Source organism: Prosopis cineraria, unplaced genomic scaffold (assembly GCF_029017545.1).
Source record: "Prosopis cineraria cultivar Desert tree isolate PC_DT_omini unplaced genomic scaffold, ASM2901754v1 PC443, whole genome shotgun sequence".
Classification (NCBI taxonomy): Eukaryota; Viridiplantae; Streptophyta; class Magnoliopsida; order Fabales; family Fabaceae; genus Prosopis; species Prosopis cineraria.
The window spans coordinates 1-19,186 of NW_026555768.1; the positions used below are offsets into that span (position 1 = coordinate 1).

The 19,186-nt window shown below is 29.2% G+C and overlaps 2 protein-coding genes across 3 annotated transcripts; both read left to right on the forward strand.

Annotated features, from left to right (window-relative positions):
- The first annotated feature begins 4,126 nt into the window (after positions 1-4,126).
- LOC129297124 (uncharacterized) lies at positions 4,127-6,310 on the forward strand. Of its 2 annotated transcripts, none has more exons than XM_054935494.1 (2): positions 4,127-4,265; positions 5,761-6,310. In XM_054935494.1, exon 2 carries the CDS (start codon positions 5,785-5,787, stop codon positions 6,169-6,171), a length of 387 nt encoding a protein of 128 aa, XP_054791469.1. In that variant the 5' UTR covers positions 4,127-4,265; positions 5,761-5,784; the 3' UTR covers positions 6,172-6,310. The 2 variants fall into 2 exon arrangements, with proteins under 2 accessions (XP_054791469.1, XP_054791470.1); XM_054935495.1 differs by having other exon boundaries at positions 4,134-4,265; positions 5,785-6,310.
- Positions 6,311-12,251: 5,941 nt separating this feature from the next.
- Positions 12,252-13,690, forward strand: LOC129297122 (cysteine proteinase mucunain-like). Its single transcript, XM_054935492.1, has 2 exons — positions 12,252-12,692; positions 13,150-13,690. Exons 1-2 carry the CDS (start codon positions 12,360-12,362, stop codon positions 13,375-13,377), a joined length of 561 nt encoding a protein of 186 aa, XP_054791467.1. The 5' UTR covers positions 12,252-12,359; the 3' UTR covers positions 13,378-13,690.
- Positions 13,691-19,186: the final 5,496 nt, after the last annotated feature.

Genomic DNA, 19,186 nt, shown 5'->3' on the forward strand with positions numbered 1-19,186 from the left:
TAGCCTAAATTTTTTCAACTTGTATTCCTATTTTATGATTTCAACATTTCTTTCATGATTTCCAACTTTTTTTTTATGAAATATTTCCAACTAATGCTACAACTTTTACAACTGATATGGACAGCCAGATCTGGCATTTGATAAAATATAATGAGGATCCTAACTTTTACGTATGATGTGTGCAATGAGTTTTTTTTTTTGGGTTTTCCAAGGTATTCCATAATTGTTTGCCATAATGAGATTAATCCTTCAAAAAAATTTTAGTATTATTTAAAGGATTGTTCTCTCTCAAGTGATGCTCTTCATATTCTATAAATGAAACTTTAAAATGATACTTAAGTGATTGTCACACTAACAATTTAAAGATTGTAAATGAAAGATAAAAAGTTGAAAAGAGTTGTTTATTGAAGGATAACGTCAATACAACTTTACAGGATGGTGCTCATCCTAGAAATCATAAAGAGTTGTTTGTTGAAAATGTCTTTTCTATTAAGTCCTTAATTTTTTTCTCATCACATAATTTCAATTGAAAACATATTTTAAAAACTGTTGAAATATATTTTCTTACGTTTTAAAATCTTATAGCCTCAAATGCATCTATTTATATTAGGCTTTAGGTGGAATTATCATTTTCTGGTGGTCATATCTTCAAAAGGTAACTATCCTTTTAGACTATTCCACAATTATAGTGGATCTCTTTCACCATTTGATATTCAGCTTTTAGCCCCTTATGAAGATGATAGTGAGGGAAGATCATTGTCTTGGCCTTATGTTGACTAATTGTCTTTGGCATCTAAGTGAATTTTTTTCCATAATATTAATGGCTGTAAATTCAAGTTTAATAAGATTTGTCATGATTCAAACAAAATAGTAATAACAATTAGAATTATGACAACATTAATAAAATAAAGCATAATAAATAAACAAATAGTATAGTAAAAAAATAATTATTCACATATGCAATAAAAAAATGACCATAAACCAAATCATAAAATATAATTCATAATGAAGCACAGTATAAAGAAACGTAAATATAAAGAAACAATTTTACTAAATAAATAAAGCACAACAAAGATAACGAAAGGTAATAAAGCAAATAAACTAATTGATAAAGCAAATCATTCATATGATATTAACAAATAAAACAATTATATTAACAACATAAATTGATCAATAAATACACACACATAACAAGCATAAAGTCGCACGCGCACGCGCACACATTATTAATTTAATGGAGGGCTACAAAAAATATAAAGATGATATCAAATACATAAACAAAAGGAAGGAAAAATAAGTATATCAATCTTCATAAAAATATAAAACAACAAATAATAAAAAAATAAAGCATGAATGATTGATGAGACTATATTAAATTAATTCACTAATCACATGATCATTTTCAAATGAACAACATGGAGAAATGTAAAAGACTTTGTGACTAAGAAGGGGAAAGGAGAAGAAAATAAAACAATAAAATATAATGTAGCAACTACAAATATAAATAACATAACTGAGAATGTTGATAGAGCAATAACAAAAAAATAGAATTATATGTAATATAAAAACACATTAATCTAAAAGGTTATATCTTATTTTTAGTGCTAATTCATGATGATAACGTGTTATAAAATATAACTAATATGAAGAATAGAGAAGAAAACAGGCAAGACAAGAAATGGAGAAGAAAACAATGGAGGAAATTTTCTTATTCTTTTAGGTACATGTGCTTTGGATATAGCTTCTATTTATAAGCATCTAACTATTAAAGTCTTATTTTAGTGTTACAAAGAAATAAAGAGGTATATAATGGTATATTATGTAGACTTTGAAACTATAAAAAAAACTCCTTCTAAGCTATTCATTAGGATATTAAAGATAAAAAAATTCTAAAAGGTATCCGTTATGCATATCCACAATATAGTACATATAATACAATATATATATATATATATATATAAATAGGTTGTGAGTTATCACCATCAAATCGCCAACTCGTGAGGTAAAAATGAATTAGTAAGAAGAAAAACAAATGAAAAGGGAAAATAACAACCAAAGACCCTATAAGGAATATAATTACAAAAAAGGACCACAAGGTCTTTAAATAGCAATGAAGATTTTTGGTCCTAAAGTGTAAAAATTAAAGTGTTTATTGACAATTACTCGCCTCATTGCCTATTGCAAGGCAGATTCAACAACTTCACGAACTAAGAAGTTGTATTTAATTATTAATTTGTCTGAAAATATAATAAACTTTTAATTTTACCCCTATTTAAATGAAAATTTTTTAATTTGTATTGCATTCTCTCTCATTGTTAATGAATTTAAATATGAATAATATTAAAAAAATATAATTAATACCCCATAGCATACCTTATATCCTTAAAAATACCATTGTAAGTTCTGAATTCTAAGTTTCTAAAACATAAATATCCACTCCTTAAAACTTCATCTCTATCCCCTTGCCCAACCCTAGCCTCTCCTCTCCACTTTCTAACTTTCAATATCTATGGTCTCAAAACCCATGCTCTCCCTCCCTCATCTTTTATTAGATTAACGTACAAATTTTCCTCTAATATTTTTCATTCAGATGCATTTGGTATATTAAAATATTTTTTGGCGCAATGTCATGCCTGCGTTTTTAAAATTGGTACAATATCATTCCAGCGTTTTTAAAGTTGGTGTCCATGCATGCTAGGATATTTTTGACTTTTTCCACATATGCATTCTTCCTCCTCGTCTTCCTCATCTTCTTCGCTTTGCCATCGATTTCTCATGCCCAGACTACCACACTCGATTCATCATCATCTTCATAGTCACTGGGCTCAACAATTCTCTATTTGTTTCTTCCTCACTATCAAACCCAAGTTCGAGATTCAACATCTCACTGTCATATCCTTCATTTGACAATTTGCTTGTTATAGATATTTGATTGTCTTGACGTCAGATTCTAAGAAGAGCTCATACTGTAAATTATTTTAATTGATATCGAACGATTTGCCAGTTATAGATATGCTTATTGCTCCTTGAGTAGTGAGTAATAAAATAGGATAGGATCTTTGCTGATGTACGTTACCGAGTCATCAATTTTTGTATGGGAAAGATGCAATTTTCTTTGATATTACATCAATAATTTCCTATGTTCCTTATTTTTCATTCAAGTGAATGGCACAAGGGTTAAAATAAATGAACAAGATGACTATTTTGTAAAGCCAGTAACACGTAATCATGTACGAGTATGTTGATGATTTAAAAAAACAAAGAAAAAGAAAAACGGAAGTAAAGAAGAGATATGAAATAAAATAATGTAACCTGACTCAACATGTAATTTTTTCTTTTTCTACTTTTAAGCAAGAAGAAAGCTTTATTAGGGCCAATTAGAAAACTCAAACATCATAGAGGCGGAAAAAAGTACAACCACAACTAAAAAGACAACCATAACTTCGTCAAGAAGGAAATCATCCAGCCACCACTGATATGCAATAAGAAGAACTTTTTATTGTAAATTTTATTTAGATAATTTGTAAATTTATTTTCCTTCAACAAATATAAACTACATGAATTATGCGAAAATAAACAGAAGTTTTGTTATAACGAAATAGATTTTGAATGCTATTTACAGAGTTTTTGTTGTAAATTTCATCTTAATAATTTGTAAGATTCTTCTTCTTCAACAACTATAAACCATATGAAATATGTGAAATTAACTAACATTTGCTTTTAATAACTGGAATTTGAATGTTATTTATGGAATTTTTGTTGTAAATACCATTTAGGCGACTTGAACATTTATGTGAAGTGAATGTATGATTTGTTAGTAATAAATGCGCTTTAAAAGTCATTATGGATATTCTATTGTGTATTAACAATTCGATATTTTTATCAAAAAACTTAATTCCAAAAGAGACTTTTAGGCTTATAGAATTATATTAAATTTTATTGGACCTTTAATAAAAATGTGTTGATTATATTCCATGGGCTTGCAATGAGATTCTTCTGGCAATATATATTAGAGCTGTTTTTGTTTTTTTTTTAATTGCCTTTTTATTATGCACTTGAGGGGACACACTCCTTTTGCTTTGATAAAGGGATGGCATAATAGTAATTATTGGCACAACTTCATGACTTTTAAAGTCATGCTCCTCGATCGGTTTCTCTGACGACTGACGACTGTGTTTTAGTTTCTCTCGCGGTTCTCTTAGTGCCGCCGTCGACCTCGTCGCTCGCTCAACTTGCTCTCACTTTCTTGCTCCAGCGACGGTGAGGTATATTATCCCTTTTACTCTCTCACTCATTCTTAGCTTCGTCTTCATCCTTCACATCTGGCATTCGTCTGTCCTTTTCACCGAAAAGAAGAAATGCTTTCTGTTATCTGGGAATTAGTTTCAAATATGAATTGGGGAATTTGAATCTGTGCAATCGTTAAGATCGGTGTGAATTGGGCTTGCTATGATTATGGTTTCTCCTCTAGGCTTAGGATCGTTATAATTGTATAACGAGTCTCATACTTATCTTCAGTACTCTTAAACTTCATCACTTCTGGCGGTTTAATTTGAGGAATGAACCCCGTAATACTGATATGTATAGAGTTTGATTGGACTCATATTTAAGTTATTGTTACGTTGATACTCTCTCGGGTTTCATTTATATGGCACATTTAAAAGGTCATGTGGTCTTTTCTGTAAGTTATGGTACAACTTTTTAAATAATATTTAAAAAAATATTTTAAAATTAACCAAGGAAAAATAATATGACATTTTTTTAATATTTTATAGAATTATATTTGGAATTTTCACACTATTCCTTTTATTTTTTTTATATTAATATTGGTGATGTTGGTATAGGATTGATTTATAAAAAGGACCAAAGAGAATACTTCACATCATGCAATATGTTTTTAGTCATTTAAAAAATGAAAAATCAGGTTGTTCGGTACAGCGAATCTCATTTTTTTGGGAAATTGGATTCTATCAAAATTGGTGGAACTACCACATATTCATGCAACCCATTTCATTCCTCACTTTCTTTATAAAAGATACCTAGTTTTATATACATACCGAATATGTTTTAAAATTCCATTTCCACTTCACTTTCTCTTCCACTTCCGCTTACCATTTGAAAATAGTGCTAGCTATTAAAAAAAGTTACCTAACAAGTTATTGAAAATAACCTAAAAAATTTGCAGAAAAATACCTTATAAAAAATTAATATAATTAAGTCTCAAACAGTGGATCATTTATAATCTTCCTCCAACATTTACAAATAGTATTATTTATAAATGAATGCATGGTACTCTAACTATAAATTTTTAAAGAAGGATTTATAAATTTTGATGGAAGACCATTAAATTACACACTATTAATTTTTTATAGGGTATTTATATGTATTTTTATCATTTTCTATAATTTTTGAGGCTTTTCTACAATTTTTAAGTCAACTAATGTTTGAAGTTAACTTTTTAATAGTAGAGTGCCTAGTACACCATGTTCAAATGTTGAAGGGGAATTACACCATATCTAAATTTAGATGGTAGACACTCTCTCTAACCAATAGTTGAAGGGCAAAAAATGCTCTTTAACCCATGAATTTATTTTTATTTTGTTTGCGTGTCTCTGTGGGTATTTAATCAATAATTATTTTGGATTTTGGATTTTATCTTTTAGTGTACGTTTGCACATATATTTCAATATTTCATATCTACAACCTCAACTTTATACTCCAATTGTCCCTTTAAAGTCCAAAAAAATGATTTTTATCCAGGGCTAATTGTCATTCTGGTGGTAGATGGAAGAAACTGATTCAAAGATGTGGCCTGAGTTAATAGCTAAAGCTTTCATAGATGTTGTGACTAAAACTCCAATGAGTGAAGCACTTGCAACATGGGCTGAAGCATCTAAGGCAAAAGCTGAGAGATATAAAGGTGAGAGAAGTAACGAGGAGGCCACTTCTTCTTCCTCTGATTATTCTCTTGCCAAGTGTGTGACTGCTCTTGATGAGATTGGGTACGTTCATGAAGATCGTTATATGAAAGCCTTGGAAACCTTGAAGGACGACCCTGAATGGAGAGAAATTTTTCTCAGCTTGACACCTTCCAGGAAACAACAATGGCTATATCGTGTTAGTTGTGGAAAGTTGGCTCCTGATATATTAGATAAAATTCTGTCTGCATAAGTTTTTATTTTGTTATTAAACTTTATGATTATGTCATTAAGCTTGTGAGCTTGTGCTGGTGATCTGATTTATGAGCCTTTATTATGTTATGAACTCTATGGTTATGTCATTAAACTTACGAGTTTGCGTTTTTATTCTACTATGGAACCTTGTTTATAAACAATATTGTATTTGGATAAATGGAAATTTGGATTTTACCAAATTGCTCATGTTGATATAAAAAAAAATTCGTAGAATCATAAATTATTTTTAATTTCAAATTATTCTCATATTTTAGTCATTTAAAATTTAAGTCATTTCAATTATCTAATTTTCTGTGTTTTTTACTCTCAATTTTTTTATTACTCTTGCATCTTTTCTCATTTATCGTTCTCCTTTTCATCAACTGAAAATAAAAAGAAGCTTGTCACTTTTAACTTTTTTTTTATGCTTTTGCTTTAAATTCAACGCATCTCTTTTTTCCTTTGTAAATTTTTTAAAACTTTTCAAACAGAATTTTAATATTAATTTAAATGTGAGATTTAAATATGAGATTCAAATCTAAAATTCACCAATTCACAAACTATTTTATAAAATATTTCTAAGTTGAGGTATATTATCTCTTTTACTCTCATCTCACTCATTCTCAGCTTCGTCTTCATCTCTTCATATCTGGGCATTCATCTGTCTTTTAATTGTATATCGAGTCTCATACTTATCTTCGGTACTCTCCAACTTCATCACTTCGATCTGGTGGTTTATTTTGTGGAATGAACTTTATCACGCGGGCCATTTCTGTGCTCTCTGGATTTGTTATCTACTAAGCACTAACAATGAACACCGTCACACTAATATACTGATGTGTACAGAGTTTGATTGGACTCATAATTAAGTTATTGTTATGTTGATACTCCTCCGGTTTCATTTACAAGGCATATTCTAAAAAGTCATTTGGTCCTATTTATGAATAATGGTGTAACTTTTTAAATAATATTTAAAATGTATTTTTAAAATTATCTTTCATGAGAAAGATAAAATAATATAATATTACTTTTTGAATTTTTTATAGGGACATGTTTAAAATTTTATACACTTTTATTCTTTTTTTTTTTTGCATTGATATTAGTGAAGTTGATAAGAATGATGTATAAAAGGAACCAGAGGGAGTACTTCACATCATGTAATTCTACTTTTAGTCATTTAGTAATCTTATGCCCTATTTGGTAGCATGAAATTGGGTTGGAGAAGTCATTTCTTTGGAGAATTGGGTTTCATCAAATTGAGGGAACTAACTTCCACATATTCATGAAACCCAAGCCACTTCTTTTCTCCTTTCTTCATAAAAAATTACCCACTTCCATGTACGAACCAAACATGCTTTAAGGACTTGTTTCCACTTCACTTTCTCTTCACTTCCACTTGCAATTTGAAAATAATGCTAGCTATTAAAAAAAGTTACATAGAAAATTATAAAAAATGACATAAAAAAATTAGAGAAAAAATATTCTATAAGAAAATTATATGAATTAAGTCCCCAAAATAGTGTGATAATTTATAACTCTTCTCCAAAAATAACAAATAGTGTTATTTATAAATGAATGCATTTTGTACTCTAGCTATAAATTTTAAAGAAGGATTTATAAATTTAGTGGAAGACTTAATAAATTACACTATTAATTTTTTATAGGGTATTTATGTGTTTTTTTATCCTTTTTCTGTAATTTTTGATGTCTTTTTTAGCCATTTTTAAGTTAACTAATAGTCAAAATTAACTTCTCACGGCAGAATATCCAATGCAGCATTTTCAAATATTGAAGGGAAAAATCACACCACATCTAATTCAGGATATTAGATGCTCCCTAGTGAATAGTTGAAGGGAAAAATGCCCTTTAACCCATGAATTTATTTCTATTTTGTTTGAGTTGCTTCTGTGGGTATTTAATCATAAAAATTATTTTATATTTTGGATTATCTTTTGTGTATGCTTACACATCTGTCTCAAACTTCTCATATCTGTTACTCCAAATTTATGCTCCTGTTGTTCCTTTAAAACCCAATAAAATTATTCTGTGTATGGGGCTAACTGTCATTCTTATGGTAGATGGAAGAAACTGATTCAAAAATGTGGCTTGAGTTAATAGGTGAAGTTCGATAGACACTATAGCTATGAGTTGAGTGAAGCACTTGAGCATGGGCTGAAGCATCTAAGGCAAAAACTGAGACAACTAAAGGTACAACTTTCACAACTAATACGGACAACCAGATCTGGCATTTGGTAAATATAATGAAGAAACTATCTTTTACATATGATGTGTACATTGATTTTTTTTTTTTTTTGGTTTTCTAAAGTATTCCCATATATAGTTGGTAACCATGGGATTAATCCCTTAAGAAATCTTAGTACCATTTAAAGGATCGTTCTCTCCCAAACGATACTTTTCATACTCCATAAATCAAAACTATAGAACGATGTTTTAAGGGGCTACCCTACTAACAATTTAAAGATTGTAAATGAAAGATAAAATGTTGAAAAGAGTTGTTTATTGAAGGATTACGTCAATACAACCCTATAAGATGGTGCCAATCCTGGAAATCATAAAGAGTTGTTTATTGAAAATGTCTTTTCTATTAAATTCTCATAACTTATTTTCTCACCACATAATTTCAATTGAGAATTTATTTTAAAATTGTTTAATTAGTTCACTTATAATTTTAAAATCTTGTAGCCTTAAATACATCTTTTTTTTGGCAGTCATACCTTCAGAAGACAACCTTCCTTTAGATTATTCTACAATTCTAGTGGATCTTTTGTCATTAGATATTCAACTTTTAGCCCTTCATGAAGATGATAGCAAAGGAAAATCATGTCTTGACCTTATCTAGACTAGTTGCTTTATTTTCAAGTAAAATTGCATTTCCTAGACCTTCAACATTTAGGTGAATTCAGCTTCAATACCCAAGGCGCCAAGATAGATAATTCTTTTTCATAATATCAAAAGCCGTAAATTCAAATTTGATAATATTTTCCATTATTCAAGCTAAAATAATAGTAACAATTAGAATTTTGATAACATTAATAAAATAAAGCATAATAAGTAAATAAATATTATGGAAAAAATCCTTCACACGCACATTAAAATAATAAATAACCATAAACAAATCATAAAATATAATTTATAATGAAGTATAATATAAAGAAATGCAAATATAAAAAATTTTATTGAAAAAATAAAGCACAATAAATATAAAGAAACACAATAAAGCAAATTAATTGATAAAGCAAAAAACATATGGTATTAAAAAATATATTAACAAAAAAAATTGATCAATAAATACACGCACATAAACAAACACAAAGTCATATATATATATATATATATATTAATTTAATGGAGGACTGAAAAAAAAATAATGATGATATCAAATACATAAACATATGGAAGGAAAAATAAGTATATCAATTTTCATAAAAATACAAAACAAAAAATAATAAAAAATAAAGCAATGAATGGTTGATAAGACTAGATTAAATTAAATCACTAATTACAAGATTATTTTTAAATGAATAAAATGGAGAAATGTAAACCACTTTGTGACTAAGAAAGGGAAAGGAGAAGAAAATAAAAAAATATAATATAATATAGCGAATGCATAAATAACATAACTATGAATATTGTTAGAGCAATAATAAAAATATAATTACATATAATATAAAAACACATTAATCTTAAGCTTATACCTTATTATTAGAGTCAATTCCTGCTGGTAGTGGTTATAAATATAACTATTACAAATAGTAGAGAAGAACAAGACAAGATATGAAATGGGGGAGAAAACAATGGAGGAGAATTGCTTATTTTCTAAGATAATTTGATTTGGGACAGGGCTTCTATTTAAGCATACAACTATTAAAAGTATTACAAATAATAAAGTATATATAACGATGCATTATATATCTTTGAAGGTTATAGATATTAACTATAACAAACTCTTTTTAAACTATTCACTAAAATATTAAAAATAGTATGAGTTGTGAATACCCATAATATATATTTATAATAAGTTATGAGTTATGACCATCAAATCGTGGTCACACAACATAAAAAAGAACGAGTAAGAGAAGGAAAACAAATAAAAAAGGAGCATAAAAAATAAAGACCCTGTGGAATATAATTATAGATAAGAACCACAAGGTCTTTAAAACAAAATGAAATGTTGGTTAAATTATTAATTTTATTTAAAAATATAATAAAATTTTATTTATACCCCAATTTAAATGAAAATTTTTTATTTTTGGTATTTCATTTTCTCTCATAATTAACGAATTTAAACATGGATAATATTCAAAAAAAATGTAATTAATGCCCTCATAGTGTGCTTTATATCCTTAAAATACCCGTGGAAGTTATGAATTCTAAGTTCCAACGCATAAATATCCTCCTTAAACTTCATCTCCCTGCCCCTTTCCAGCCCTACCCTCTCCTCTCTCCACTTTCTAACTTCCAATATCTAGGGTCTCAAAACCCATGCTCTCCCCCCTCATCTTTTATTAGATTAAGTTACAAATTTGCTTTTAATATTTTCATTTAGGGACAATTGATATCTTGAAATATTTTTTTGGCACAATATCATTCTAACATTTCTAAAATTGGTATCCATGCTAGGATATTTTTGACTATTTCCATATATGCAGTCTTCTTCCTCATCTTCTTCACTTTGCCATTGATTTCTCGCGCCTAGACTACCACATTCCATTCATCATCCTCATCTTCATCGTTACGAGGCTCAACAATTTCCTCTATTTGTTTCTTCCTCACTCTTCTCATTCTCACCATCATTCTCATCATCATCCTCATCATCAAGTCCTGGTTCAAGATTCAACAGCTAATCGTCGTACCCTTCATTAAACAATTTGCTTGTTATAGATATTAATGGACCCTCTTGACGTCAAATTGTAAGAAGAGCTAAGATTATAAATTATGTTAATCGATATCAACGATTTGTCTGTCATATATTACATATATATATATATATGCTTATTGCTACATTGCCCAGAATCATCAATTGTTGTATGCGAAAGATTCAATTTTCTTTAATATTACATCAATATTCTTTTATGTTCTTTATTTTTCATTCAAGTGAATGGGCCTTGGCCGGTTAAAAAGAAATGAACAAAATGATCATATTGTAAAGTCAGTAACACGTAATCATGTACGAGGATGTTGATGCTTTAAACAAAAAGGAAAAGGAAAAGGGACAACGGAAGTAAAGGAGATATGAAAATAGTGTAGCCTAACTCAAATTGTAATTTTTTTTGTTTTTGCTTTACTTAAGCAAGAAGAAAAATTTATTAGGCCAATTAGAGAAAGCAACCAACACAGAGGCGGAACAAAGTACAACCACAACTAAAAAGACAACCATAAGATTAAGAACAAAATCATCCAGGCAACTGATATGCAATAAGAGGCGCATTCTGTTGTAAATTTTATCTAGATAATTTGTAAAATTTATCTTTTTAACAAATGTAAACTATATGGATTATATGAAATAAATGAAAGTTTGTTATAAATAAATGGAATTTGAATATTATTTACAAAGTTTTTATTGTAAATTTCATCTAGGTAACTTGTAAATTTCTTCTCCTTCAATAAATATAAACCACGTGATTATGCAAAATTAACCAACATTTTATTATTAATAAATTAAATTTGAATGTTATTTATTGAGTTTTTCATTGTAAATATCATTAGGTGACTTATAAATTTCCTCTTCTTCAACAAGCGTAAACCACATGGACTATGAAATAGACGTTTTGCTGTTAGTGAATAGATTTTGAATGTCATTTATGAATGTTTTGTTATGTATTTCATAAAGGAATAATTCCATCTTTTAAGAAAAAAAAACTTAATTCTAAGATAAACTTTTAGACATATAAAATTATATCAAATTTTATTCGATCTTTAGTGAAAATATGTTGGTTCCATGGGCTTGCAGTGAGATTCTCCTGGCTGCAATATAGTAAAGCTGTTTTTGTTTTTCATTTCATGTTTTTAATTGCTTTCTTATTACGCACTTGAGGACACACTCACCTTTTGCTTTAATAAAGTCATGCTCCTCGATCAGCTTCTCTGACGATTGTGTTTTAGTTTCTCTCGCTGTTCTCTTCGCGCCTCCTTTGCTCTCACCGCTTGCTCAACTTGCTCTCCGCCATGGACATGTCGATCATCTCTAACGACAGAGCTCATTCCGACGGCTCAAACTGGAGGACCGATGAAGAGGTCATGGACATGTACGACCGCTGGCTTTTGAAACAAGGCAAGGTCTACAACGGTTTGGGGGAGAAGGAGAAGAGGTTTCAGATCTTCAAGGACAACCTCAGGTTCATCGATGAGCAAAACGCTGAGAATCGGACCTACAAGATGGGGCTGAATAAGTTCGCCGATCTGAACAACGACGAGTTCGTGGACAAGCATCTTGGTATCACCAGGATTGATCCCAGGAGGAGCATTGCCAAGACCAAGAGCAACTGTTGCGCTCCACATGTCGGTGACAATTTACTAGATTCTGTTTATAGGGTATTTATAAGTATTTTTTTTATCATTTTTCTGTATTTTTTGAGATTTTTCAGCAATTTTTAAGTAAACTAACAGTTAAAGTTAACTTTTTTAATAACAAGGTACCCAATACACCATTTTTAAATGTGGAAGGATGAAATTACATCACATCTAAACTTAGAACACTAGACACTTCCTAATGAATAGTTAAAGGGTAAAAATATCCTTTAATCCATGAATTTATTTCAATTTGTTTCAGTTACCTCTTTGATTATTTAATCAACAAAATTATTTTGTATTTTGGATTTTATATTTTAGTGTACGCCCACACATCTATTTCAATATAATATTTAATATTTGGTACTTTAACTTTATGCTCCAATTGTCCCTTTGAAGTCCAATAAAATTATTTTGTATTTGGGGTTAATTGTCATTCTGATGGTAGATGGAAGAAATTGATTCAAAGATGTGGCCTGAGTTATTAGCTAAAGCTTTCATAGATGTTATGGCTAAAACTCAAATGAGTGAAGCAATTGCAACATGGGCTGAAGCATCTAAGGCAAAAGCTGAAGCATATAAGGAAAAGGCTGAGAGATATAAAGGTGAGAAAAGTAATGAGGAGGCCACTTTTTTCCTCAGATTATTCTCTTGCCAAGTGTGTGATTGCTCTTGATGAGATTGGGCATGTTCATGAAGATTGTTATATGAAAGCCTTGGAAATCTTGAAGGACAACCCTGAATGGAGAGAAATTTTTCTTAGCTTGACACCTTCCAGGAAACAGCAGTGGTTATATCGTGTTAATTGTGGAAGGTTGGCTCCTGATATATCAGATGAAATTCTTACTTATTTTGTAAATAGATTAGAGAAAATTATACATACATAAGTCTTTATTTTGTTATTGAACTTTATGATATGTCATTAAACTTATAAGTTTGTGCTGGTGATGAGGTTTTATGAGCCTTTATTCTTTTGTCATTGAACTATATGGTTATGTCATTAAACTTGCGAGTTTGTGTTTTTATTCTACTATGAAACTTTGTTTATAAACAATGTTGTGCTTGAATTAATGAAAATTTGGATTTACATCAAATCTCTTATTTTGATATTAAAAAAATTTATGGATTCATTCGTTTCTTATTATCATTCTTTTGTAATTTGAAATCATTCCTATATTTTAGTTATTTAAAATTTTAGTGATTTCAAACCTTTGGTTCTCTTACTATTTTTCATTGTTAATGCCTTTACCACTCTTGCATCTTTTCTGATTTTTTTTTTCATCTCTGGTCTATTGAAAAATAGAAGCAAGCTTGTTATTCTTTATTTTATTTTATTTTTTGCTTTGAATCTCAACGGGTTTCTTTTTCCCTTTGAAAATTTGTAAACTTCCCAAAGAGGATTTTAAATGTAAGAGTTTAAATTTAAAATCCAAATTCAAATCCACCAATTCAAACACTATCTTAAAAAATATTCCTAAGTTCCTTACTTATTTTTTAATTTTTGAACAAAGGAACATCAAAATATTCATAATCTATTACTTTAAATTTTATACATAACTTGTTATAGAAATGATTTTATTCCTTGGTTCAAAAAATTAAAAAAGTAAACCAAACAAGATTTTAGCTTTTTTTTTTAACTTCAAAACCTATCCTCAAAAACAAACGTTACCAAGCAGGCTTTATTATTTTCTTAATTCAAAAACTATTATCAAACAAGCCTTCTTTTTATTATTTATTTAGGATTTTGGTTCCTCAAATTTGTTTTAATTATTGATTTGGTCTCTCAAATTTAATTTTTATTAAATTAGTCCCTTAAGTTTATTTCACTTATCAATTTCATCTTAGTTATTTAAAGGTTAATGAAAATCCTAGAACCTAAACTATTATTTAAATGGTATCCTAGACCTTGAACTATTAAAAAGAACAAAAACCCCTCATCCTGTAAATTGCGAGCAAATTACCCTTGGTCGTTTATTCGTATAACACTGACCGTTATGTAACCCAACTGGCATGTCACGTGTTAAGAGTGGATTAGTGCCACTTTAACCTTTGACTAGGCCCTATAAAGTCAAAAGTAACTAATGTTATATGTAAATTAACAGTAGCAAGTAATTTGCTATTCAAGTAATTATTTAGGATCCAAGATGTTCATTAACCCATTATTTAAAAATAAGGTTACATTGTTAAAATTTATTGACATGGATAATAGAATATTCATGACAACAATGTAGATTAATAAAAAGAAGTATAATTATTTAGGTAAAAAATAAATAGATTTTGAATTTTTTTCTAAAAAAACAAGAGAATAAAATGAAAGTCTGCCCAATAGGGGCTAAATTGAGCTTAATAAAAATTTGGCTAATTTTTAAATAAATTCAAAGAGATGAGTTTAGAAAGATATCACCAATTATAATAGAGAGTAAGGAAGAGAAGCTTGCTCATATCACATATCTTAGTTCGACTCTAACCACTAGAGCCTACGTCTAGTTCTCAAGTACCACTTGAGATTTTCTTTACTAACTTCACCAAGATTACACTACTACAAAAAAGGAATAAATGACCGTTCGTTTAGTCCATAAATGATAGTTAATATGCGTCATTTATATGGCTAACATTTAAAGTCTACCAATAAATGATGGTCATAAAACCGTCATTTAAAATAAAATTTTTACAAAAGCTCAAGTTAAAAGAAAATATAAATGACAGGCAAGTAAGTTACCCATCATTTAAAGTCCAGATAAATGATGGGTAACTTATTTACCTGTCATTTATTGTACTATAAATGATTATTATTAATATAACCATCATTTATTATATGATTTTTTTAAATATGGGGCTATTTTTATACTAGCCCCCTGCAAAAAGAAATTAAAATAGCAGCAGCCATCCATTCTAGATTTGAATATTAACGAAATTTATTGTATTCAATTTTAAAATTAATCAATAAACAAATGTAATTACATAAAGTAAACTATTTCTAAAAATAAACTACCTATTAAAAATATAAACTTCCTAGCTACTTTTTCAAGGTAGCTCTATTGATCTTCTTTGTACAAGGTCCACACTTGAAAAATGTATCTACACCGTTCTTCAATTCCCTCATTTATTTCTGCATCCCTGAATTCTTTAACATAAGAATCGTCATAGTACTACAATATATAATATATTAATTTTAATACATTAAATATTTTTGTAATTTAAAAGTTGATATTGTTGACATACCATCTCGGGAATTATGCACTCGTTATGGATAATGATACCCTTCATGAACCTCCTGATGCAATAGCCACAATCCAAGTTATTTTTCTTTTGTCTTGGACACTAAAAATTAAAGAATCGATGAATATGTATTAATATATTAAATTTCAATTTAGTAAATGATTCTAATTATCTTAATTATATTCCAAATGTAGTCCACATCAAAATTTGTAAAGGACCTTAGAATTGATTATTTTATATTAGTGTAGAATAACACAATCGCCCTAATGAAACAGTTAAAAAATATGTTAGTATGGAATTTAAATAATTAAATAAATATGTGAAATACTTTATGCACTTACGTATTAATCAACTCCAATAAAATTTGTCTCCTCCCTGGTTCCCCTCCAAGAGAATCAAGATAATATATCTTTAGAGTATTGTCGAATGATTCAGCAATGATTAACATCCAATGGTCCCTAATAGTATTAACAAGTGTTGCAAAATTATAATTAATCCATTAAATTAAAAATAAAAAAAATTATTAAGATAAGTGAGAATTATGCTACCCTTAACATTATGGTATTATAAATAATGTTCCCTTTCAAATCCTTGCTTTGAAATTTTTGCTTAATGCCTTTGCTTGTTCTAAAATTTTGTCGCTTGTAATTAAGGCATGTGCACCTATTTCATAAGGACTAACAAAGATGAATTTTGTTTGTAGATCAAAAGGGACAACAAATTTATCATACAAGCACATATTATAAAGACAAGAAATGGATTAGTTTATATTTAAAATATTAACTATTCATATGAAAAAAAATTACCATATGTAGCAACTAAGAACAGTGAAACTGGTCATATCATGTTGAAGCACTTCATCAACAACATCAAGCGAAAACATATCATATTAGTCTTTGCCATATGTACCAGCCTCAAACGGGATTTGTAGGACTAGAGGATTAGACCTATGAATCGTTGCATATGCCTGGAGTAAATTTCTATGTTGGCTCGGCAATTGAGGCTTTTGTTCAGGCATAGGTTATGGGAGACTGCCTTTTTAGAAGAGAGCCTAAATCAGGATATCATATATTTTTTTAACTGTGCATCTTTACTAGTTTGTTTAGACTTGGCATCCTAACTGACTAGCTTACCATCTAACAAAACTACCCATCGCCTCTCCAACAATCCCTGCGTCCTCAGTGGGAATAGGTAATGGATAGTTCAAATCTTTCAGCACATTAATAGCAACACGTACATAGGATGTAGGGAGTGGCATATTATGTAGCATGTCTCCTGGCAAATTAAACACTCGACCAATAGTAATTACATGACCATTCAGGCTATTTGCTAACAACTCACATAGGCTTTTACCTTATATTAATAAGTAATATACTATATTAAAGTTATTGAAAATAGAAATAGTGAAATAAATTAATAATATTTTACCTCAAAGATATTTTTAACTAGCTGCATGACATGTAACTACCTTTCCTGCTAGGACTAATATGAAACTCTGCCTCCCGCCTCTCTTGTCCCTTAACAAAGCTTCAATCATGTTTGTTACCTAGATAGCTCCTCTTTCAGGATGGCAATCTCAACCCTTGCACTCACATCCTTTGTTTATCTTTCCTTCTTCTATGACCCGAATATTTATTTTTTCGAAACACCGAAGCCATATCCCCTAACTCAACTAGGGTGTTCAGGCTTACCTGATGCCTTGCCCAAGACATAATCATTAAGCGTGCCACTTTTCTCGATCTTGGCCTTTGCAATAGATAGTAAGAAAGTTAAATTAGTTGATTGAGTATAAAAAAATGTTAAGTTAGGTTAATGTACTTACACACTTGTCAGCAAGCTCTTGAACACATTCATCAATAATGTTTCCTTCTTTATTGGTTCGGCCTTCTATGAAAAGTCTGTGACATGAAACTAAGCTTGCCCCTAAACTCTCTCGCTCAATCTACGAATTTAAATAAATTTGAATGTGAATATAGCACATATATCCATGAAATAAGCTAAAATTATATAGTATAAATATTAACTTATCATTTGTTGCTCATTTGTTGCTCAATTCCTGCATATCCTATACGCCCTTTTTTGTAAGGGTATAGATTTTTCTCATGCAACTCTTTCTTTTTATGGCTCAACTCCTATACAAAACACATAGAATCTTATCAATAAAATTTAATATATTGACAATAATAAAAAATTAATTCATCTCATTGTTCTTACTTGAAATTGTCCCTTGAGATATTAAGCAACAAATTCATCCCACTGTTCTTGTAAAACTAATAGCCTTATCAAGTCGGGGACCTCAGCACTAATGTTTCCTCTTAATTTTTTTTAATGTATTTCTCTCCTATGAAATACTAAAATGTCTGCATTGCCTTTCTAGCTTGTTGCATGACAAATTTCATCCGGCTAGTATCAATTGCAAATGGTGACTGTAAACCAAGACAATTAAATAGATTTTTGGTCAAATAATTTCAATTTACTACAATGACGTGAGTAAAGTATTTTACCTCTACTTGCTCCCAAATATAATTTTTCATGGCTAAACTAAGATCATTTTAGTGCCTAATTGTAATCGACACATTTGCTTTTACCAAAACCCCTATACACCTAATGAATTTATTTTTGTTGGTCTTAACAGGTTGACTTTTAAAATTCCATTTTCTACTTCATATTTTTATCCAGCTGCCCTTCTTCTATTCACCTAAGTCATCAATGTCAATTCTCTTATTATTTGATTTGCTTCTTACTGAATTTGCTGGTCATTCATCTTGATGCAAGGATCAACATTGCTATGTCCACTGAGACCAACACACCTTTAAGAAGCCATTTACCTGCAAAAGTAGCAAAACAAAATAAATAATAAATGACAATATAAAAAAATAAAGCACATAATAAGTAATTTATAGGTATAATGTAAGTCACACATTATAAAACAAATATAGCAAATAATAAATAACAATAAAAATTTAAATCACACAAAAAAAGTAACCTACAAGTTTAAATTATTCTTTTTTTTCCTTATAAGTTCCTTATCTTTGCTTTCCTTCTTTGCTCAAATGCTTCTACCTCTTTTCTTTGAAATCCAAATACCTTTATTGTGATCATTTCTCATATAAAAGGCTTCATCCCTAATGATGTAACTTTCAAATGATATCCCCATAAATGAATAATCTTCAATTGTAGAATCATTCATATCTTTGTTTATTTTACTGCTTAATAAAATGATAAACCAATTTACTTTAGCTGGATCAAGAATAAAGAACACTTGT